The 25,664-nt window shown below is 36.9% G+C and overlaps 1 protein-coding gene across 1 annotated transcript in view; it reads right to left on the bottom strand.

The window, feature by feature from the left end:
• Nucleotides 1-25,664, bottom strand: part of plcl5 (phospholipase C like 5) — a 130,651-nt gene that overhangs the window by 72,652 nt on the left and 32,335 nt on the right. The window contains exons 14-20 of the mRNA XM_067364650.1: nt 25,110-25,204; nt 23,991-24,133; nt 23,570-23,725; nt 21,861-21,912; nt 19,713-19,817; nt 18,430-18,546; nt 16,612-16,882 (exon numbers count right to left, since the gene is read on the bottom strand). Of these exons, the coding sequence (XP_067220751.1) occupies nt 16,612-16,882; nt 18,430-18,546; nt 19,713-19,817; nt 21,861-21,912; nt 23,570-23,725; nt 23,991-24,133; nt 25,110-25,204 (939 nt within the window). The remainder of the gene's footprint in view (nt 1-16,611; nt 16,883-18,429; nt 18,547-19,712; nt 19,818-21,860; nt 21,913-23,569; nt 23,726-23,990; nt 24,134-25,109; nt 25,205-25,664) is intronic.

Genomic DNA, 25,664 nt, shown 5'->3' with positions numbered 1-25,664 from the left:
TTCAGCCGTTAGCAGTTTGACACACGATCTGAATCATGATTCGATACGCTGATTCATTTATGCTCCGATGCTTCCTGAAGCAGTGTTTTGAAATCGGCCATCACTAAATAAGTTGTTATTTTGTTTTTTTGGCGCACCAAAAAATATTCTCGTCGCTTTATAATATTAATATTGAACCACTGTACTCACATGAACCGATTTAAATATGTTTTTAGTACCTTTATGGATCTTGAGAGAGGAAATGACATTGCTGGCTATGCAGGCCTCACGGAGCCATCGGATTTCAACTAAAATATCTTAATTTGTGTTCGGAAGATTAACGAAGGTCTTACGGGTGTGGAACGGCATGAGGGTGAGTAATAAATGACAGAATTTTCCTTTTTGGGTGAACTAACCCTTTAATCCTCAGAACACTGAAACACTGTGGACTTTCATTTGACCTCTGCTGTTTTTATTCAAAGATAATAATATTCTCTATCCCTTAACCCTGAACCTGACCTTCACACAAATCTTTTTGCATTTTTAATTTTTAATTTTTCAATTATATTATTTAACCCCCACACATTTATCATGCACATATACTGTATAGGCAACTGTGTACACATAGACAAAAAAAAAAAAGGACAGACAGAAAGAGTGGAAATATTATACTGTCAAATTATATCCTCCAGAAAAGCCAAATCAAATTAGCTGGTGATGGCATGATAGAAATCATATGCTCCTCTGCCTGAGCAGCCATTACAGCATGATTCATCACTTTCAGACTGCTGCAATCAAACGCAGAGCTGGGGCATTAAGGCCAGACAAGAGCAATATAACTCAGAACAAGGTCATTAACAGCTGACCAGAGCACCATTGGCACATACTCCTACAAAACTGCATGGCATGTTTACATTTACATTTACTTTTAATCATTTAGCAGACACTTTTATCCAAAGCGATATACATATGAGAATCATAGAAGGAATTAAATCAACAATAGGGCAACAACAACAAAAAAAACGCAACTGGCTCAGCGTTCGTTCCGTAAGTTGAATAAGGAAGGTGTAAGACATACAGCATAAGCTTTTTGAAGAATACGGAAAGCGTGCCTGTGCAAGCCGATCATTTGTGTTTATAAAGCATATGCAGTTGTATTTTTGTAGAAAATGACAGATCGTTTCATTAGGTAAGACCCTTATTCCTCGTCTGGTATCATTTAAAGCCCTTTGAAGCTGCACTGAAACTGTCATTGTGACCTTCAACCGTTTGGAGACCATTGAAGTCCACTATAAGGAGAAAAATCCTGGAATGTTTTCATCAAAAACCTTCATTTCTTTTCGACTGAAGAAAGAAAGACATGAACATCTTGGATGACATGGGGGTGAGTAAATTATCAGGAAATTTTTATTTGAAAGTAAACTAATCTTTTAACCATGTCAAAAGCATCAGACAAATCCGGCAAGATAAGTACTGATGTTTTGGAAGCTTCTCTTGCCAGTCTTAGAGCTTCAGTAACAAGTCGCTTTTGAAGCCAGACTGGTTGTTCAGGAGTTTGTTCTGTGAGAGATAGGTAGAGACTTGGTTAAACATGACTCACTCAAGTGTCTTAGCAATAAATGGAAAAAGTGCTGGATTTAAAGTGAGTTTCTTAAGCAGTGGGGTTATCCGAGCTTGCTTGAATTGTGTGGGAAAACCAGTGTGAAGAGAGCTGTTGATGATTTGAGTGCAGATACAACTAAAGAAGAAAGGGCTTGAAGGAGATGAGTAGGGATAGGATCAAGCGGACATGTAGTAGGGTGTTTGCAAAGGATGAGTTTGGAGACTTCTGCCTCCAAGAGCGGAGAGAAGGAGGGGAGAGTGTGTGTGTGTTTGCTGTTAAGATGAGTTTGTCAGTTTGTGGTGTGAAGAACTGGCCGCTGAAGGCTATTGCTTTATTTATGAAGAATGTGGCAAAGTCGTCAACAGTTTGAGTTGAGGAATGTATAACATCAGCTTTCAGCATACAGGAGATCAGATGTTCTTGTGCTTTGGAAGATGATGCAAGACAAATGTATCATTTATTTATTGTCAGACTAATACATCGGGGTGATGGATGAGGAATTGCCTTAAGAACAAAAGCCCATAATTCCCTCAGCACAATCAGTTGATGCCATCAAAACACTGCCTGGAATCCATTTCTTCTGAGAAACTATTTTCTGGCCAGGGTTTGACGTCACGTTTCCTTTCACAATGAAGCCATTCTATTCTAATAAGACTGAAAAATGCTTTGGTTTCATCGACTTTTTTCTTTCTCTAGTGCTGAATGAGGACACCAGCCTTGCCATGACCCCAAAACGTCCTTGCAGATGACACTCCACCCCCACCATCATGCAGTGTACAGATTCATTAGGAGTTCTCTAAGAAATGCAGTGATTTATTGAATGATGTGGTTGTCTTGGTGTGAGAATACTGAAGAGGGAGAGAGAAAACCAGGAAGTTTATGACAGACAGACAGAACCCCACTCGTTTTTAATTGGGGAGAATGAAAGAAAACATCTCTTAGTATAGATTTGCCTCCAGCAGGCCACAGTATGGTCTGAAGGGATTTTGCTCTTAAGCATAACTTTAGATAGAGAGTAGAGATGTCGGGCAGGGACAGAGCAGGGATAATACTAACACAACAATTTTTCTCCAATTGCCCGGAAAATGTTTAGTCTGAACATTTTAAATTTTATCTCACACATCTTTGATACATTAGCAGTGAGGCCTACACAGTGGATGATCTAGTTGACTCAATCTCTACTGACACTTCAGGGCTGCATTGTCGTCTTGTCTAGGTCCTCGATCTCACCTGGATACGGCCCGGATCCGGCTGACTACGGTAAACCTCGGGAAAAACAGAGAGACTAATATTAGCGTAGATGCCATTCTTCTTCTGATGTAATGAGTACATCTGGTGTTATAGGAAGTGTTCCCAGTTCCGGCTGACCTAATTTATGCAGCCTAACGATCCATTAAAGGATTTGAAAACATAAATTAATAATGTGTATGCCAGGTTAAAGAGATGTGTTTTTAGTCTAGATTTAAACTGATAGAGTGTGTCTGCTTCCTGAACAATGTTAGGAAGATTGTTCCAGAGTTTAGGTTCCAAATAGGAGAAGGATCTATCGCCTGCGGTCGATTTTGATATTCTAGGTATTATCAACTGGCCTGAATTCTGAGATCGCAATAAACGTGAAGAACTATAATGCATTAAGAGCTCGCTCAGGTACTGGAGAGCTAAACCATTTAGTGCTTTGTAAGTAATTAGCAAGATTTTAAAATCTATACGATGTTTAACAGGAAGCCAATGCAGTGTTGACAGAACTGGGCTAATATGGTCGTACTTCTTGGTTCTAATAAGAACTCAAGCTGCTGCATTTTGGACCAGCTGTAGTTTATTTATCAAGCGGGAGGAACAACCACCCAGTAGAGCATTACAGTAATCTAGCCTTGAGGTCATGAATGCTTGAACTAACTGTTCTGCATTTGTCATTGAGAGCATAAGTCATAGTTTAGATATATTTTTAAGACGGAAGAATGCGGTTTTATACAGATGCTAGAAACATGGCTTTCAAATGAAAGATTGGTATCAAAGAGCACACCCAGGTTCCTAGCTGATGACGAAGACTTAACAGAGCAGCCATCAAGTGTTAGACAATATTCTAGGTTATTACGTGAAGAAGTTTTTGGTCCAAAAATTTGAATCTCTGTTTTTTCTGAATTTAGTAGGAATTTACTGGTCATCCAGTTTTTTATATCAGCTATACATTCTGTTAATTTAGCGAATTGGTGATTTTCGTCAGGGTGCGAAGAAATATAGAGCTGAGTATCATCAGTGTAACAATGAAAACTAATGCCATGCTTCCTAATGATATCTCCCAAGGGTAGCATGTACAGAGTGAAAAGCAACGGTCCTAGTACTGAGCCTTGCGGTACTCCATATTTAACTTGTGATCGATATGATATCTCATCGTTTACTACTACAAACTGATAACGGTCAGATAAGTATGATTTGAATCATGCCAATGCAATTCCACTAATGCCAACATAATTTTCGAGTCTATTTAAAAGAATGTTGTGATCGATAGTGTCTAATGCAGCACTAAGCTCTAGTAACACTAATAGAGAGATACAACCACGATCTGATGATAAGAGCAAATCATTAGTAACTCTAATGAGAGCAGTCTCAGTACTATAGTACGGTCTAAATCCTGACTGGAAATCCTCACAGATACTATTTCTTTCCAAGAAGGAACGTAGTTGTGATAATACTGGCTTTTCTAGTATTTTGACAGAAAAGGTAGATTCGAGATCGGCCTGTAATTGACTAATTCTCTAGGATCAATATGTGTTTTTTTTAATAAGAGGTTTAATAATAACCAGCTTAAACGTTTTTGGTACATATCCTAGTGATAAAGATGAATTGACGATATTAAGAAGAGGATCTATGACCTCTGGAAGCATCTCTTTCAATAGCTTAGTCGTTATAGGGTCTAACATACATGTTGTTGATTTTGATGATTTAACAAGTTTAGACAATTCTTCCTATCCTAAAGCAGAGAATGAATTGAATTTTTCCTCAGGGATACTACAATGCACTGTCTGACGCAATACTGTAGTAGACAGTTGCATGGTTATAATTTTCTCTCTAATTTTATCAATCTTGAAAGTAAAAAAGTTCATAAAGTCACTACTGCTGTGCTATTTGGAAACATCAGAAGTTGAAGCTTTATTTTTTGTTAATTTAGCCACTGTATCAAATAACTGCTCTATGTCCCTTTAAATGCAAATGAGCTGCTGCTACTCCCCCCCCCTTTCAAGAAGAGGGTGGGGCTTCATGAACTCAGCACTGAAAATGTCCAAAACTGTCGGAAGCTGTGTTCGGTCGGCAGCGGTACTCAGTAAGATTTGCGAAGCTCCCCCTACAGGTCCCTTCAGTGAATCACATGAACATGAGGCGAGATTGTGTCGGGTCGGTGCAGCTCAACTTGCAAGTGCTGTTTTCTGGCATAGACGTGCCAGATGGGGTTAGTGCTCGCCTCAAACACACCACTACAAGTCAATTAACCATCGTAAGAACTATTTATGAAGGTAAAAAAGTTACTTAGTTCTGCTTTAAACCGGTTATAAATTATGTTGTCATCTTGCTTTTATCCATATTAGTACAAGCCTGTTGTAGCAGACCACATCCGAATGATGGCCAAAACTTTACTGATGAGTTTTATGAAATTTATTGTACATCACACAAAAGATGAAGTGTCCATTTTCACTCCAGAAAATCACAGTATGAGCTTAATAAAATGCAGTACAAGAAGTGTGCATTAAAGTCTTAACAATAAAAAATCTTACTAAACTGGTAAACTTTTTATCCATAAAACAACTGTAATAAAGTGTGCGCTCTCCCTTTCATTACTGTCGTATCGCTCCGGAGACTATAAGCTAGATCACGAGCAGTTGGTACAGATCCATCATTGAGTAACAGCTTTTTAGCACAACCTGTTTTCTATTGTGCCTTTGTATTGACCCTTGCAGGTGTAAAATGAATTGCACAGACATAAACGAATTTAGGTATGTGAAGGCGCATTCTCTTCAAAAACAAAACAAATCCACTGCATCTTCTGTGGCTCTGATGTCGGGAGTACATTAAGTTTTATGCTCACTCTTACAACACCTGAGTTGCTTACAAGACATTGCTGTCGCTACAACAGCTCAGGCCTTGAGAAAATGGCGGACAGTGTACAACTCACTCAGGGCGGGGTCTATGCTAATACAGCAGAGTATTAGATGTCACTTTGCCCAGAATTTGCAAATGGCTTGTTCTGAGACACTGCATGTGATTTATGGGGATTAAAAAAATGAGTGGGTGGATTTTTTCATTTTTTCAGAGTGGTTGTGTACACACACTGCCAACACACATTTATGTTCAAACATCATGTAAAAGTGAATTTCACATAATAGGTGCCATTTAATAATGACATCAGGCTATTTGTTATCACACAGCAAAGTCGGCATAAAATAAATGAAAATCATTTTTTTGTAAATGCATGTGATAAATCGTATTGTGAACCATTAATCCATGCGCATTTGAATTTTCTTTTAAAGTTTTGACTAGAGTTGTCAAAAGTACCGACTTCTGTACCAAGTCGGTACTGAAATTTAAAAAATGTGACGCTTTGAGTGCTATTGAGTGGATTCGTAAACACCTCTGATTGGCCATTGTGTTGTTGCACTTATCGGATATATCTGTGATTGGCTTCAATGATCAATGCTTAAAAAAATGTAAATAGTCATCAATGGCGCTCTTCACCGAGCGCTTACACAGATACACACGGGAGCGTTTGAATCACAGACATATCTGATGAGCGCATGAACACAATGGCCAATCAGAGGTGTTTACGAATCCGCTCAACAGCACTAAAGCATCACATTTTTAAAATCTCAGTACTGATTGGTGCCGAAGTCTTTACTTTTGACAACTCTAGTTTTGACCTTGTAATATTTAATCAAAATGCCATAGCCGGTTCTTCCTGTGAAAACATCAGGCTGCAAGCTCATGTTCATCTGCTGCATTCATCTACATCTCAAAATCTACTCACCCTATACATTTTTTTTTTTTTTTTTGATAATCCATTACACTGGGATGTACATCACGATACAGAAGAGAAGTCGCTATACTTCTATTTTATCGCAGTGTTGTGACGTATTTCCAAGTCAAATGGAATATTGAATAGAGGGCAGGGGTTTACTTTTGCACTCCTCCTCTCCATCTCTCGCTCATAGCAGAATAACAGTCGGAGGGGAGTGGTTTAAGCGTTTTCAACCCAAGCCGTCAAACGGACGTCATCAGAGAAGGAACGCCATTCCAGACCGGAAATAACTTTTCAGATTTTGATTAAAGATTACCATGGCAAACAATTTTTTTTCTGTGTATTAACTAGCACAGATGAATTGTTCACCACAATACCAGTAATATGCACTAACAAAGTGAATAGGGTAAATTTTTGTTTCATGATGACTTTAAAACAGGTTATTTAAAAGTGTCTGCGTAACTGAAATGATTGTTTGTTTGTTTGTTTTTTAATGGAGAGGAGGTGGTAAAGGGCTGAAATGTGCTGATAAATACCACCCTGAACCTGTCATGCAAAGACTCATTCAAACACAATAATAAACATTTACATATAAAAATGTTATGATCAAAAAAAAAAAAAAAATCCACAGATTCATAAACTAATTTAAGTCTAAAATGCACAACATACATATAGCCTAATATTAAAGGTGCACTATGTAACATTTCAAAATTAACAAAATTTAAATGAGTCAGTGCACCATCAATCTTAATTCCAAAACATGTTATTGTCTGATAATAATTTACTATGGTAAGCCCATTGTAAGTGTTTGTATTTTAGACCCACCGGGATTTTTTTTCTCGCGAAATTGTGTACATACATCACACCCTCATGAGTGCCTCCTCATATCCGTAAAAAAAGAAAAGTGGCTTAAAGTTGACATAAAATAAGAATCAAGATCGGCTTGGCTTTTCGGAGATGGCGAGAACTGGGGGATTTGAAATGTTGTAAAAGCGGGTGAGTAAGCTATTTTACTGAACAGATAAATTGCCACATGTAGCACTCTAAGATTGTAAAACATGATCTACTGTGAAGGGCCATTTGATTATGGTTGTTGTAGCGCTGTGCTGGAATTTATTTTCAAGGAAGTACTATGTCTAACGTTTTCAGCTGAGATCCTTTCCATCTAAACTGGTTATTTCTCTTAAAGGTGCCCCAGAACTTTTTTTAAAAGATGTATTTGTTTCTGTATGAGTTTGAGGCTGTGCTAACGGCTAATGCTACACTGTTGGAGAGATTTATAAAGAATGAAGTTGTGTTTATGCATTATACAGACTGCAAGTGTTTAATAATGAAAATAGCGGCGTCTCTTGTCTCCGCAAATACAGTAAGAAACGATGGTAACTTTAACCACATTTAACAGTACATTAGCAACATGCTAACAAAACATTTAGAAAGACAATTTACAAATATCACTAAAAATATCATGATATCATGGATCATGTCAGTTATTATTGCTCCATCTGCCATTTTTCGCTGTTGTTCTTGCTTGCTTACCTGCATAACTTTTGATGATTCAGCTGTGCACAGATCCAGACGTGTAATCCCTTTCATAATGTTGGGAACATGGGCTGGCATATGCAAATATTGGGGTCATACATATTAATGATCCAACTGTTACGTAACAGTCGGTGTTATGTTGAGATTCGCCTGTTCTTCTGAGGTCTTTTAAATAAATGAGATTTACATAAGAAGGAGGAAACAATGGTGTTTGAGACTCACTGTATGTCATTTCCATGTACTGAACTCTTGTTATTCAACTATGCCGAGGAAAATTCAATTTTTGAATCAAGGGCACCTTTAAAGGGTTAGTTCACCCAAAAAATGAAAAATCTGTCATTAATTACTCAGCCTCATGTTGTTCCAAACAGACCTGCACAAGTCCTGAAAAGTGAAGCCAAAACGTTTCGATCGTCCCCAGGTGGCTGGTCAGGTCATAAACCTGCCCTCTCCGTGTAATCTCAAAGGACGTGAAACAAACTAAAAAAAATAAATTACACTTCAAATAAATTTTTTCCAAAGATGGTTTCTGTCATTTTAGGTAGTTTTTTAAGCTGATGTAAGTTCAAGTGTTCATTTATTTTTTAATAATTTTTGTTTTTGTTAGTTACTTTGATCCTATAAAAACAGGAGTGTGATTCAGCTGCCCCGATTTAGCGCAAGATGTCAGCGCCATATTGGGATATTTACAATCTATGGTTCATTTTCGGAACACAAAATTAAGATATTTTTGATGAAATCTTTGAGTTTTTTGGTCTTCAATAGACTGCAACGTTATTAACGCACTTTCAAAGCCCAGAAAGGTAGTAAAGACATTGTTTAAATAGTCCATATGACAAAAATAATTATTCAACAATTTCTTCTCTTCCATGTCATTCTCCTACACTATTTACGTTGTACGCACAGTCCAGCGCTTCCTGGTTCTACGCCAGAACACCGGCTCAGTATTGGCCAACGCTGTTCACGTGAGCAGCACGCATGCATGCGTGTGATGTTGACACAGGAGCCGGCCAATACTGAGACAGCATTCTGACATACAACCCGGAAGCTCTCCACTGTCTATACCACGTAAACAGCATAGGAGACTGACATGGAAGAGAAGAAATTTGTTGAATAAAGTCATTATTTTTGTTTGTTTTATTCGCGCACAAAAACTATTCTCATCGCTTCATAACATTAAGTTTTAACCACTGTAGTCACATGGACTATTTTAACGATGTCTTTACAACCTTTCTGGGCATTGAAAGTGGATTGTTCTTTCGCAAAATGCATGCAGTTTTGTTTTTTAACTGCTAGAAGGCCAAAATTTTACATAGTGTATCTTTTATAAAAATATGTTGTTTGCAGTGGTCTGTTTACATTAATCCCGCGTCACAAAAGCATTCTGAGGTGCAAGTACATGGCCGAAGGCACCAGCGCTCTTCTTCGTGAGCATTTGAGCGTGTGGGTAAAAACTAGCCTAGAGCGCCATCTGTTGTTAAAAACTATGTTTTATCATATTAGATACATTTGTGTGTTGTTACAGTGCTACTCTGCGTTCGCTCATTGGCTACTATGAGACGCTTACTGCACACTGCAGTAATCTAGATCAATATTAGGCATGGTAAAACATGGTACTTGTGGTAAATCAAGAAAATTAGATTTAAACAATAAGACTTAGGCCTACTTTATTAGTTTTCTGTCAATGAGTGTATCCAAACAGTTGCTCACCTGTTTAATAAAACCAAAATTAATCCAAAAAAGATTAAAATATCCAAAAATCTTACATATTGTGCCTTTAACTGATTAAATGAAGTGCACTACTGAAAAGCAACAGTGGAAACGAAAGAACGTGGTGAGAGAAAAACTGTAATTTCCTGTTTGTGTCATCTGCTCATCACAGAATGAGGAATCGAAAGCAACACAATCTTTCACAAATCTGTTCTTGGAAAATTAGCAAAACTCTGAGAGGAAAAATAAATAAACGTGGAGACGTCAGAATAACAAAGAAACTTTATAAACTGAAGCACTCTTCAACACTAAGCAATATTTTATATTTAGATATTAATTTAATTTGATTGGTACAAGAATATGCGATCATTCTTATGCTGGTAGACGCTGAACGGCTACAGCTCATGAAATTGAACGAATATTATCAGTTCACTCTCAAGTAATGTTTCAGCGACATCTGGTGGTAAAAAGGCGTATATACACAGCATTTACCTATTTTAGCAAAACTTATAGGCTATTAATTTCTTACCATTGTCCACAATATCATAGTGTGGCATATTATATATATTATTATTCATATAGTATTAATCATACCCAAGCCAAATTTTTAATTAAGGTGAATTTTTTTTTGACAAATAGGCATCTTCTGGCTGGAAATGACACAAAAATGTGACAAAAGAAAGTAAGACACTATGTTATTAACAAATAATATTAGCTTTCATTCTGACAAAACATTCCATGTCCACAGTTTCTCAATAGCCAATGGCAAAGCCTTTATTTTTCATCACAGTTGTCAAACAGTTTTTACAAGTTTTTTTGCACATTTCCACTGGGATTCCACTGAGGGACCACTCCTCTTTTGCGTAGATCTCCAGGTACTTGAGGTTGGAAGGCTTCCTTGTTGCCATTGCTCTGGTCTTCAGTTCCCTCCACAGATTCTCAATTGGATTCAGGTCTGGCCACTCCAAAACGCTGATATTGTTCTCTGCCAACCATTACTTGACCTCTTTTGTGTGTTTTGGATCGTTATCTTGTTTGGAAGGTCCACTGCATCCTGAGGGCCAAGTTTTTCTGCAGACTGTTTTGCTCAAGAATCTTAATGTAGTCTTCATTTTTCATGATGCCATTTGTTTTTACAAGGTTACCTGGCCCATTGGCTGAAAAACACCCCAAAAGCATTATGTATCCTTGATCTTTCTATTAATGCTTTGCACAGTGGCCACTGGATAACATGGGAATACCTATGTAGCCTTTCCTTTTCTTGTGAGTATCCACAATGAACAACAGGAGGTCCTCAGTTTTAACTATGACTTTCAATTGACCAGCAAACATCTGTACCAGCTGTTCTGATCAGAATGCTCTTGCTAGAAGTTAGGAGCATTTAGAATGATGCAGAAGATTGCTTTTCCTGAGAATTTTCTAATAAGTTCTGGGATATGTATAATTTTGGATATGGAACACCAAATTAAATTTCACTTTAACACAAAATTTTGGGCTTATAGGCAATATATTGTCCCCCGCTAGATAAAATAAATTGTTTCTCAAATGTTACGAGGGTCATTCATATTATGTAGTATCCTTTTATAAGTCTGTTATTTCTAAAAATGAATATTATATGTATTATATTTACGGATTATGGTCTGGTCAAGCTGATAAACTTTACTGATTATTAGTTGATTATTTACAAGAACGAGTAAATGAACAGGTTTTAGACCAGACAGGATTGAGATAAAGAGCTAAAGTTTGTCATTGCTCAGTAAGGGTTTGAGAGTTACATTAGGGAGTAGTTATTTTTGAAGTTCATTTTTATATTAATTTGTAAAATTCTGAAAATGCAAGAAATTTGCTTTTAGGGATAATATTTGGGTTAGAATTATAGCTTGATATAACATTAATATGTGCAAGGTATATCCTATTTCAGATTGCTAGTTTAAAATCGTTCAAGATGTAATCGTAATTGATGTATCCAATATATATAATTCAGATAATATAGTGGCACTTATTGTTTCAGAAAATCCATTTAACTCAATCATAGTTAAATGTCTTTTCTGCATGCTTGAATTGTTCGAGTAACTGAATTTATTTGTTTCACAGTACCGGATCCTCCATCAGTTGACTCTGATCTAACTTATGGTTCAGCTGCTCTTCTATTTATGGCTCTATTAAGCGCAGATTTCCGTCTCCAAGCAACAGATGAGCTCTTTCCTCAAGCAATATTCTCTTTGCAATTAGAAAATAAAACAAGTGCTACTGCCTGACGGTAAACTTACATATTGTTTTTATAAACCATGCCTGAAAGGATAACCATTTGCGTGAGGAGAGAAGGTTTGAGCTTATAGCTACGCTGTCCAGATAATTTAAGTTTGTTTATTTGTTCTCTCGCTGGGGTGAGGGCTTTTCATTAGAATTGTTTGTATCCTCTTTGACCAAAAGAGGGGGCAAGTTTACTTCATTTCAAGGGAACATGAGTCCGACTCAATGAATAAATTGCAAATCTGTATTTGTGTTATCCTGTGAATTATATAGAAGGAAAGGCAAATGTGTAGGCTATAGCCTACAACAATTTATAAAATTAATATAAAATATGTTCACTTACCGTAGTAGGCTATAAGGACCATTAATGGGATTTATTCGCTTTCATTTGGGGCTGACTGTAATTTTTAAAGGAGTTTCGGCTTATAGATAGCCTATATTTTAAACGATTAGCCTAAATGTAAATCTGATTTGTGCGTGATTCGACGACGTTAGCTAAGTTAGCAAAGCTTCAAGGCGTTTTAAAACACTTCCGTTTTTGTTATGTAAAAAAAAGAAAAAAAAAGGAAAAGAATAAAGTGGTAAAGGATGAGTATGACACTATTGTTTTGTCGACGTTTCTCGAAACAGCGCCATGAAAGCGAGGCTCTGAGGGATTACCGTGTTTTCAATGGCATCCGCTGTAAAAAAAAAAAAAAAAAAGCTGTAGAAAGCTCCTAAATTATATCACTTATATTTTTCCACAGCTCATGTTGTATTTTGTCTCCGGAAATTTCTTGGAAATATGTTTTTGCAGTGTTTCGTCAGTAGAACAATCCAAAAACACATTAAAACTATAGGCTACACTCTAAAAAATGCTGGGTTAAATATGGACAAAACCAGGGATTGGGTTGTTTTCACCCAGCCATTTTTTTCAACCAATTTTGGATTTATTTTTTTAGCCAGCAATATAATAATATAGTAAAAGGCATGTTTTTGCTCACCCCCAAATAGGGGCAAATTTGTATTTTAAGCTGAAACTTGACCAGACCAGAGACTTATATTATACATCAAGTGAAATAGGGCATAATAGGTGCCTTTTAACCCAACCTGCTGGGTTTTTCCATATTTTACCCAGCTTGGGTTGTTTTTAAAGGCCTAATAGTAGTCTATAATACACTGAAGAGATGTAGTAAGGGAGAGTGGGGTGAGATGAGCCATTTTTACTTGTGTGGTCCTCAAGATAAGATAAGAGAAAAAGGCAGAAATACAATGAATGTATTTAAAGTAATTTCAGGATGTTTCCTGTCATTTTAAATGATCAGAATAGGTCTATGACAAAGGGTTCTAAAAATATGGGGTCTTATTAAAAAAGTGTTCCTGTGGCTCAATTTACCCCAGGTTACAGGTAAAGTTGAGCCGAGTCAGTAGGTTGGTGTAAACTGACCATCTAACTGAATCTGAATCAAACCCATGTGAAATTGTAAAGATAACCTCTTTAAAAAGATTACCTTTTGAAAAATGAAAGCTATAACGTAAGTTCTGCCAGGAAGACTCAATGTTACGTCACCAATTAGTTTAGAGCTAACCAATAATTATCTTGCACTTGGATATAAGATTGCTGACACATGTTTGAGTCCACAGATGCTGACGAAAACCTTCACCTCCATCCTCCCCACCACCACCAGAATGGTCCCTGTCCATACCTCCTGGGGGTCAGCTATGCCCCTGCTTTCATCTTCAGGCAGGAAATGCAGAGTCCGCAACCCTTAAGGATCTGAGCTACGGACGGGGCCTACGCCAAAGGACTTTCTTACAACATTTTGCTTGCTGATTGTTAATAAATATGGTTGTCATGTTATCTTACCTCCCCGAGTCTTTTTGGTAGAACTAATTTAATAATCAAATCTCCGTTTACAAGTATTTATATTTCTTTTTTAAAGCTACCTTAAACAACATAAAACCAACCAAATGAAGTTGAAATTTCAATATATTTCATTGTTTGCATTTCTGAAACAATATGTTGAACACCAAAGTTGTAACCTTCCCAAAAATAGACTAAACAGAGAATTGGAGTAAAATTAAATAAAAACTGAATAAGAATGAATAAATGTTAATGAAACTAATAAATATTTTAGTCAAAATGTTCTTGGTCTGGTAGTTTTTCTGCAATGTTGACCATATTAGGCCATTAGAGACTACAGGTGGAAAGATATATATGATGAAACATCTTCTGGTTCATATTAGAGAAGGATTTGGTGGATTTATACACTGTTCCTATCATATTAACTCAAAAAATAAACAATAAATAAACCAGTTTACCATATTACATTTAAGTTATACCAGTTTATACTTCCGAGATTTAACTAAACGTCAGTTTCTTATGGTGGGATAAAAGCTGGCTCAATTTACCCCACAGCATTTGGCTCACTTTGCCCCATAGCTGCCATTTTGGGGGAAAAAAACAAGCTAGCTTACCAATTCAGAATAATATTTAGCTAAATGATTTGCATGGTTTTATACATTGCTAAATCACCAATATGCATCATAAATATTTTTAGACATGGACAAATTTGCTTTGATGAAACAGCCGTTACATCCGTTATCCTCCCATGTGCTTCTCCTTTACAGTCTGGCAGAAATAATGGGTAGTTCTAAAATAGATGGTCACATGACAATAAAAGGGTACGGTTGCCAAGATACAGGGGGTGGGTCAACTTACCCACTGGCTCATCTTACCCCACGCTCCCCTACTGTAGGCCTAGTCCTCAGCCTCGCTTTCATTCCGTTAAATTAAAAAACTAAGATGGCGCTGCGGTGAATATGTTGCCTCCCAGACGAACGCTACTTTTGTTCGCTAGCTGTTGCATTTAAAGTTTTATTTATATGCTAAAGTATATATTTATTCATACCAACTAACTTAATCTAACTTTTATCATTACCGACACATTTGTAAACTCTTTTGAATTCATATTGTACTGCCAAAACCAGAGACAACCTTATTGTGTTTCAGTGTGAAAAACAGATAATAGCTAAGACTATTTTCATTGTGTGTCATTGCGTGTGCGTCTCTCATACACATGACCTTCATTCTGAGTGTGAGAGAATGGCTCAGATTTGGCAAAATTGACAGCGCAGATGTTGCATGTTGATTCATGTTCACATTCGGCATCCATTCATGCAGTGCGGCATCATGTTACTTCACACCATTATGGGAATCTTCAAAATCAGGAAAACATCTCTGAAAATCAGGGTTGTAATGTCTTTCCCATTAACATGAAGTCAATCAAATTTGTTTTTACTGACAGATTCTATAACTTTTATGCTTGATCCGCTGAATGTTGAATATTTTCTTGCAGAAAACCACTTCCCAGCATGAAGAATCCCACAACTGGAGCCCATAAAAGGGATGGTCTGTTTTTAGTTTATAAAGCAAAAGACAAACTCTTGTAAAAATGGATTTTCCTCAGAAACATGCTGTTAGGAAGAATGGTTTCAAAGTACACAATGATTAATGTGCTCAAGTCAGTCTTTTAGAAAGCGTTACAAGATCCAGACTGAAAGGCAAAAAATGGTTTGCAATTTTAAAATGTCAGTGTGCACCTTACGAACCCAAGTTCATTTCATTCTCACAAAAAAAGACAAAGTGCTCACACCACTTGTGCTGGAGCCCAAAGTATTAAAAAAAAAAACTTTATTGTCAATTCAATTCCTCTTCTCTACAGCCAAACCACAAACATATGACAAACACAGAACAGAGCAGAGCTGAACATGCCCACACACACACACACACACACACACACACACACACACTCTCTCACACACATTGACACCTACAGTGTGAAACAACAACATAACAGATCACTTTGAAAACAAAGACAATAAAAAAAGATGAAGAAAAATCACAACTTCTTATGCGGCTCTGCCATGTCAGAGAAATAGAGGTGGGAAAAAAGAGAAACTTCAAAAATAATAATAAAAAAAAAACATCCACTGAGAAGAAACAAACCATCGTTTGAGAATGAACAAGATACAGGCATCTAAAAGTGGGCGTCATAAGTCAGGTTTGCAACTAACATACAGTAGGCCTAAGCACACAGTCTCTTCACGTTAACTTTGCTGTTTGGCTTTTTCTTCCATGCGAAAACTCAGCTGAGATTTGAAACTGCAGAAATGACAGCGACCAGCCCCTTTGTGCCGATAAAGGTTTTGGGGATGGCAGAAACTTATTTTGGATCAGTACGTCAGGGCTTTTACTGAGAATCGGACACAGAATTTTGCACTACACAGACGGACGGAGCCATCTAGCATCCTACAGTAATAAAATAGAAATATGTTAACAAAAAAATAAATTCATATATTCTGAATATAGGTACTTTCTTTTCAATTTGTTGGTTTCTTATTTATTATTTGTGTTTTACATCAACTTGACGTCAATGTCCTGAGTGGGCAAGGCTTTTGTGCAGGCGTATGAGTATGAGAGAAAAAAGATGCCGGTTGGGAACAAGCTAACCTATAGGATGGCCAGTTAAGAGCATACGAGCAGCATGTGTAACCATGACAACAGGTTCTCTTGTTTTGCACGTTCTGAGAGGAAAGCATGAGAACAGATGAGGTCATCACCTGTTGCGCTGGAGAGAGACAGAGAGGCGGTGATGGCCTGTGTAGTGTAGTGTGAGCCGAGATGGTCAGCTGACCTCTCTCTCCCCAATGTGTTTCCATCAGTTTTCGTGGGACAGATGAGAGCGGGTGTATGTGCGTTTCCCACGTGTGCCTCAGTTTCAATGAAGTGAGTGACAGGTTGTGTGCTGCTGGGTTGGATGCGGGTGTTACACGGTTCAGATTAAATACAGACGGTGAAGGGACGATAAGACCCATTCAGCCTGACGGTGCTTCATGTAGGTGCACTGAACAGCCTTGCAACCTAAACACTCGTTAGTGTACAGAAGCAATACATTGCAATTGCCATGGTAACAATAATGTTGTTGTCGTCGTCGGCAAGAAAGCATTCGTTTAAGAGTGCAAAGGACAATATGCATTTACTTCAGATGCAATAGATATCTGAACACCCCCAAAATAAAATGACAACCATAAAACAGTTTGAAAGAAAAAAAAAAAATTTAAATGATTCTTACAGTAGTACATTTCGGTTTAAAGGATTAGTTCACTTTCAAATTAAATTTTCCTGATAATTTAGGCTACTCACCCCCATGTAATCCACGATGTTCATGTCTTTCTTTCTTCAGTCGAAAAAAAATGAAGGTTTTTGATGAAAACATTCCAGGATTATTCTCCTTATAATGGACTTCAATGGAGCCCAAACGGTTGAAGGTCAAAATGACAGTTTCAATACAGCTTCAAAGGGCTTCAAACGATACCAGACGAGGAATAAGGGTCTTATTTAGCAAAACGATCGGTCATTTAGAAAAAAATGTAAATATATATGCTTTATATTAACAAATTATCGCCTTCCAAGTGCTTCCGCCAAAACCGCACTTTCGTATTCTTCAAAAAGCTTACGCTGTATGTCCTACGCCTTCCCTATTCTACTTACGGAAAAAAATGGAACTGCCGCTGCGTTCGTTCCATAAGTAGAATAGGGAAGGCGTAGGACATACAGCGTAAGCTTTTTGAAGAATACGAAAGTGCGTTTTTGGCAGAAACACATGCAAGGCGATAATTTGTTTATATAAAGCATATAATTTATATATATATATATATATATATATATATATATATATATATATATATACATACATTTTTTTTTCCGAAAATGACCAATCGTTTCGTCTTTTTGACCTTCAACCATCTGGAGCCATTGAAGTCCACTATAAGGAGAATAATCCTGGAATGTTTTCATCAAAAACCTTCATTTCTTTTCGTCTGAAGAAAGAAAGACATGAACATCTTGGATGACATGGGGGTGAATAAATTATCAGGAAAATTTAATTAGAAAGTGAACTAATCCTTTAAGGGTTTCACAGACTTGTTCTGCGAAAAGTCAATTTGAAAAATAACAACAACAACAAAAACAACACACGCACAAAGGAAAAGAGATAGCATGCATCTCTCTCTTTTTTTTCTACAATACTGTTTGGTGGTATTTTATTAGAGGAAGGCTCATAGTATTTTTTCCTTCCATTAGCTCCTTTCTCTTCTATAGAAACAAGGGATGGGAAAATAAGAGGTATGATGATAGGAAAAAAATAAGAGATAAAGAACCGAAAGTCATAAAGACCCACCCTCAGAAACAAATGGGGAAAGTACACTAAGAGGAGGAGAAGAAAATGTGATTAAAAAAAAAAAAACATTATTAAGTGAGAAAAGTCACAGATGATGAAGGTCAAGAGGTCATGACTGCTGGCCGCTCCACTGGCCCTCCATCGGTCGACGGAGCAGTTCCTCTACATGCCTTGCTACATCCATGGTGTCGTCCAGATCGAAATCGCCATCAGGGTCCAGCATAGGATCACCACTGAGAGAGAGAGAGAGAATCTTGGTAACTCACACACAATTCCATGGTATACAGCACGTTATAGAAGGTAATTATATTAAATATTTACTATATTAGCTGTTATTATCTAGTCCAGGTGACATCAATAGATATTTTCTGTGCTGGTTTGAAGGAAAAAAAAATGGAGAATTGATTTAAATGTCTAAAGTGCTAAACACATAATGAAATCATAATTCCTTAACTAACAAAAATATTAAATTAACTATGGTGGCATTATTTATATGCTAATAGTATTTAGTAAAATTTTGAATAAGCTTTTATTTTCAGTTTTCATTTTAATTTTTATTGCTTTTTAATATTTATATTTAGTTTTATTTTTTTATTTCAGCTTTAGTTTTAATAATTTTATTACTTTGCAAGTTTTTCGTCTAATATTTATATTTTATTTTATTTCAGCTTTATTTCAATTAATGAAAACTATGCCCATATTATGCTTTTTCAGAAATTTCCTTTAATGCAGTGTGTTATGATATAGCTGTTTGTGAGTGTAAAATGTCTGCAGTTTCAAAGATCTAAATACATGATAAATGTAGTTATTGAACTTCCAGTCGTACTTCCTGCATGAACTCAAATAGGTTTGCAACAAATTTGCATAATACCAGCTATTGGTTGCCTGCAAACAAAGTCTACTTTGACCCACTGTAGTTGTAGCTGAGGCCTGGAAGAGTTCGGGTTATGATGTCAACATGTCGAGAAGGCGCTGTTTTCTGTGCTGCGAAAGAAAAATCCACTTTGCAGGACTAAGGCTCGAATTGATACGGCAAAACCGACACCATCATTACTGTTCTTATCACAAATGCTTAGGAAGCCCGCAGAGCTGAAATTCAGATATGGTAATGGCCGTTTCGTTTCCGACACACACTGTAAGTGTCACAACAGAATGGGCCATCTGACCAATCAGAGCAGGCTCGAAGTGTTTCAGATGCTTTGAGAAAAGATATGACGCTGCAATGTATATTATGAGAAAATTCAAGTGTTTTTTGACCTTGGATGCATGTCAATTGATTGTAGGAGACCTTTAATTAGGAAGCTTTAAAATAGCATAATAAGGGCACTTTAACAAAACCAACAATGGTGCAGAAACATAGAGACAGACAGAAACACACATATATCAGTGCACTACTCACATGGGAGGATAGAGTCCATAAGCATGTTGGGGATTGACAGCTGGAGAAGCCGCATGGTCCATGTAGGTGGGGTTTGCTGTAGGGTCAGGGTTAGGTGTCGCAAATCTGCATCAACAGAAATGCACACACAAATGGTCAATTATTTAACATTAACATTTAGCATTATTTATATACTATTATTGTATTTATTAATGTTTTGAATTATTTTATTTTTATATTTTCAGTTTCATTTCAATTTTGTCAGATTTTTATTTTTTTTTATATATTTCTATTTAATTTTATGTCAGTATTAGTTTTAGCAAAGTCCCTTTAAGACAAGTCATTTCACTCGGCGGGCATCTTTGAAACGCCTGTCGGGCATCCTGGGCATCATGCAGCTCCTATCTCCTTGAATGGGGAAACATCAAATTCTCCAAAGCTGTTCGCCAACCTTACGATTAAATTTCATATTTGCAATCACCAATGAAATCTGACAACAATCGGCTCATAAATGTTTTTCCAAACTCTCGAATCATGACAAAAAAACTATTTTTCAGGCTGGATCAAGCTAATGCGCATGCGCAAACCTAAATGCGCATCTCTTGTGCCTCATTTCGGAGGCGCGAGTTCTATCCGGTTGTTAAGTCTAACGTCACGCGGCAGCACTTCCGGGTCCTAACCCTCAATCTCATACCACAAGAAAACAACAAATGGTGCTAATATACATACACGATGTGGTGTAATACTACAAAAAAATATATAATTATAACCTTTATCTCCATACCAAAATTCCAGATGGCCAGGCAATGATTCATCTTTTATAAATCATTAAAATATTAATATCTGTGACGCTGTGAGCACGGAGACTGTTGTGTAGACTGTAAGTATTTAAAATGTTTAACTTTTTTAAATGATTGATGTTTAATATGAATAAATAGCGCTCATAAACGGCCGTCGATGGCATTCTCAAGTGAAACGAGTCGAGGCTTGGACCCGGAAACGGCGTTCTTTACATCACGACTTAACAAGCGGATAGAAACCAGTGATTCTAACGGCCGCTGCAGTGACGCGATGACTTTACCAGTCGGCGATTGGTTCTTATTTAGAAGGCGGGACTTATTCTGCCATATTGCGCCATATTTTTTCCAATTCAAAACAATACGAGTGACACGTCTTGTGTTATTCTATAGTCTTTGGTTTTAGTCATTTTAGTATGTCAACTTAGAATGATTTTATTTCAGTTAGTTGATAAAGCAACGCTTGTAATGTTTTGTAATGAACCCATCTAATCTTTCAGCTAATTGCCGGATCATTTAAACAGCACCTTGCTCCGTCATCAGCTGTTTTGGCATCCCTCCCCAACTCCACCAACATAATTTAGGCATCTTTCTACCATACTCATCTTCCAAGCATTAGTAGTCCCACTGTGGGGCATATCTAAACTCGAGTTGAAGCCTCCACTGCGGACACAAGCCAAATTTATTTAACCTTAATAGCTTAAAAATTATATGGGCAATTGAACTCGTGAAATATTTATAGCATTTTTAAAGTTTAGGTTTTTCATCTAATGTTGAAAAACAAGTTTGAATCCAGTCTGTGTTACTGATAGAGCTTCCTGTAACATTTCCTGTCATCTCTCTTCTCTCTTCCTCAATAAAACATCAGAAAGCTCCGGAAATAATTAACAAAAGACATTCATTCTGTTCAGCTCTAGTTCACAGCTTGATACAGACTCCAGTTGAGTGCTAGCGGTCAGTGGGTAACCCTTGTAAAAAGTAAGAGCTTGTTTATTAAATCACTCCTTCAGAATGCTAATGAGAAGAACTGAATTATCCATAAGACTGATGGTGTATTACTCCCTGTTGAGTTTGACCGAAGTGGAAGGCTTGCTAACAAGATAGACGGGGTTGTCCACCTATGGACAAATAATGCTGCTAATGAGGCTAACTGAGCTAAGTATATTCTGAAGAGTGGAATGAGAGCAGAGTCTCAAGTATCCGTGGCAACCTGTAACTGCCCGCTGAGCCGGGCCAGTGCTAATATACAAGCGTGCAATTAAGTTTTCCGCTCTGAGATGAGAGGTTAGCTCCTGAATATCAGATGTGTAAAGACCTGTACTGAGGGATCAGAAAAACACACATGCACAGAGGTGTGTGTGTGTGTACTTACTCTGGCACTACTTGTTTGATCTGTGGTTTGACGTATCCGTCCACAGCTTTAGCTAGAGAAGTGGGAAAGATAAACAGATTATTCCTAAACCATAACATAACACTGGCTCACACTGCTGTGTACACATGAATATAAATGTGAATGAGAACACACACAGACAAACACTAGATTACCCAGAGTGATACACTTTCATTTAAACCCCAGAATATAAACACACACACACACACACACACACACACACACACACACACACACACACACACACACACACACACACACACACACACACACACACACACACACACACACACACACACACACACACACACAGGTTGAGTTTTGTTTTTTTGGTGACATTACAAAGACATAATGATTTTTATACTGTACAAAGTATACCTAAACCTACCCATCACAGAAAACGTGCTGCATGTTAACATTTTCAACAACAACAACATAAAATTCACTTAGTATAATGCATAAGCTGCTTCATTCATGGGGACCCAAAAATTATCCCCATAACATAACAAACACACACATGTTTGTTTTTGTGAATTGAGGGGATATTCCATAGGCGTAATGGTTTTTATACTGTACAAACTGTATTTTCTATCCCCCTACACTACCCCTACCCCTAAACCTAACCATCACAGGAAACTGTGCACATTTTTACTTTCTCAAAAAACTCATTCTGTATGATTTATAAGCCTTTTGAAAAGTGGGGACATGGGGTAATGTCCTCATAAGTCACCTCTTTTTGTAATACCTATGTCATACCCATGTCATTATACACATTTGTGTCCTGATATGTCACAAAAACATGCACACACACACACAGAGGCAGTGTATTTATAATGATTTTAGTGGGTATATAAAATTAAGCAGCATTGTGCATATTGTGAGAATCTGAATGTGCTTTTAATATGATCATTAAGTTTCATATAGACTGGATCATTATACTAATTTCACAATCCTTCCTTGTCTTGTGAGTAAGGTGTTAAGACAGATTTTGTTTTTAATAGTATCTCTAATTAAAACTTGCAAAAGAGTATTCAAGTTGGTACGTTTAATTCATCTTCATGAATCATTTCATTTTGACCTTTTAAATGAACCTTTAAAAAAATCTCAACTCTCTTAATCTTCTTCATAATTCTCTTAATGTTTTAAAATATAGTTTTTGCGGTATGTAATGCAATATTGGTACATATAAGTCATTTTGAATAAATACATTAATAAATAAATAAGTAAATATACACGACCATTCAAAAGTTTGGGGCTGGTAAAATGTTTTCATGTTTTTGAAAGAAGTTTCTTCTGCTCACCAAGGCTGCATTTATTTGATCAAAAATACAGTAAAACAGTTCTTATTATTATCAATGTTGAAAACAGTTGTGCTGCTCAATATTTATGTGGAAAGCATGATACATTTTTTTTTCAGGATTATTCGATAAATAGAAAGTTCAAAAGAACAACATTTATTTGAAATCTTTTGCATAATTATAAATAAACTTTTATATTAATAATAATTGCATAATTAATAATACATTGATCAGTTTAATGCTTTCTTGCTGAATAAAAGTATTAATTTCTTTTTAAAAAATCATACTGACCCCAAACCTTTGAACGATATATAAATAAAATATGAAATTTCATCCTTTTTGACATGAGTTTATTTAAAATTCTGTCTATATGTAATTAAAGATCAAGCTTACAAAGAGGAGGGGTGTAGTATTTGGAGAAGACCTCATCTTTGGGCCGGTCGGGATAGAGGTACAGGAGATGATTCAGGTCACTGATGCGATCTGCCAGGGAGCGGATAGAGAAGTCTTTGGTTGTGTATGGCATGAGGTTCCACACCATCCTTTCCCCTGTGAAGAACACACACACTCTTTTGTAGCAGCTCTCAAATAATTGTAAGGTAATTTAAAGCCACTGTATGGGATTTTTTTGGAATACAGCACATAAAATGTCCTTTTTCCACTATAAAGAACCTTTTGTGGAATGGAACGATTCCATCAATGTCAAAGGTTCTTCATGGAACCATTGATGCCCATAAAGAACCTTTTCTTTTTAAGAGTGTATTATAAATCAGAATATTAAAAAGGCAGCGGAGGAGCAAAGTAATGGTTCTACCTGCTTTGTTAGGGTTCTCTGCCACCCAGGCTATGGTAATGCCACCAATTTCTGAGTCACTGAAGCGCAACAGGAAGGTTCCGTTGGGTTTGGACATCAGCATGTCCTGAGCTTGCTGTTTATTCACAAAGCCAAGAATTGCCCTGGGACGTACAAGCACATGAACACACGTGAACACAAATGCATGCAGAAAAGGGCACACAGAGGGGCAGAGAGGCTGTTATCACGTGTGTACCGTTCAGTTTTATCATGATTTGTATACAAGTTATGGGCAACTGGAGGTTGCACAAGAAAAAAATAAGAAAATAAAAGAGAGTGAGCGAGTGAGCTAGATCTTATCAACCCCTCAAGAGGTCTCTCAGATCTTACTCCTTTGTTAATCCATCCATGGTTTAATGCATTAATGTATAGTCTCAACCAGCACTATCTCTTAATCAGCCAGTTGCCATGGCAAAGAAGCACTTCATAATGAATATATCCATTATATATCCAAAAAAAAAAAAAAAAAAAAAAAGGTCACTTGCCTCAACACACCTGCCTTGAAGTTTCTAGTATGCCTATTAAGACCTTGATTAGCTGGTTCAGGTGTGTTTAATTGGGGTTGGAGCTGAACTTTGCAGGACAGTGGCCAGCAGGAGCAGGATTGGACACCCCTGCATTATGATTACTATCTTCCAGTAGCCCACTCAGGTAAAACATACTAACACCATCAGAAGCGCCCAATTTATATTTCAATAATTTATATTAAATTTATATTTCACCCAAAAATCATAAATAATTGTGGCATTTTCTTGCCTGTCAATCATGTACATTTTCCATCGAAAGTCATATATAATGGAAAGATGAACAAATGTCACTGTTATTTCTTTGTGAGATTCACCCTGCTAGGACAGACAGCATAAATGGCACATTTCTCAGTGTAAGAGATCTCATAGTTATGTGAGGGCATTGAGGAGCAACAGCATTTTTTTTTTTCTGTCTGTTTGTTCTTTGACTGAGCAGCAACTAAGACAAGTGTTTTTTAGGTTTTACACATGGATGAATTGTTATCAGTAATATTAAATCTGTAGGAGTGTGATGTTTACATTTGTACTTGTTCTCTCAGAAGTAATTTCTTACCCATCATTCCAGTGAGGCTTCAGGTGTTTTTTAGTAAGCTCCATGACACCATCAAACCACTGCCAAAATGTGAAGTTCCTTCCTGGTAAACTCTCCTACAGTGACAAGAAGTAAATCCGGTTTTAAATAAATCAATAAATATGATGCTGAAAACAACAAAAACAACAACAATGATTTACCTAAAGTTATATTCTGGAAGTCTAACAACATACAACTCTCAGGAAGAAAACTAAAGCATCTCAATACTCTCAATATAAAATACTTTTTTAGTTTTATTTTAGTTTTTCAGTTCAAATAGGTCTGATCCTCCCTTTCCCAGTAGCCCCTCACTGCAAAAGACAAGATCCAGGGGGTGGAAACGGGTAGGTTTAGGGATATGTAAAGTGGGAGGAGTTGGATCTGGATCCAAACTCGCCCCCCTGGATCTTGTGTTCTGCAGTGAGGATCATCTCCCTTTCCCTTCTCTCTCTCTCTCTAGGTTTCCTATACATTTTCAAATTCAAAATTCAATACTTTTCCAGACTAAAATTTCCAAACCTCTCTGTAGTTTTCTCA

The sequence above is a fragment of the Chanodichthys erythropterus genome, chromosome 3 (assembly GCF_024489055.1).
Source record: "Chanodichthys erythropterus isolate Z2021 chromosome 3, ASM2448905v1, whole genome shotgun sequence".
Taxonomy (NCBI): Eukaryota; Metazoa; Chordata; class Actinopteri; order Cypriniformes; family Xenocyprididae; genus Chanodichthys; species Chanodichthys erythropterus.
Note: the sequence above shows the minus strand (reverse complement) of the source record. Positions and strands in the feature narration are given on the sequence as shown.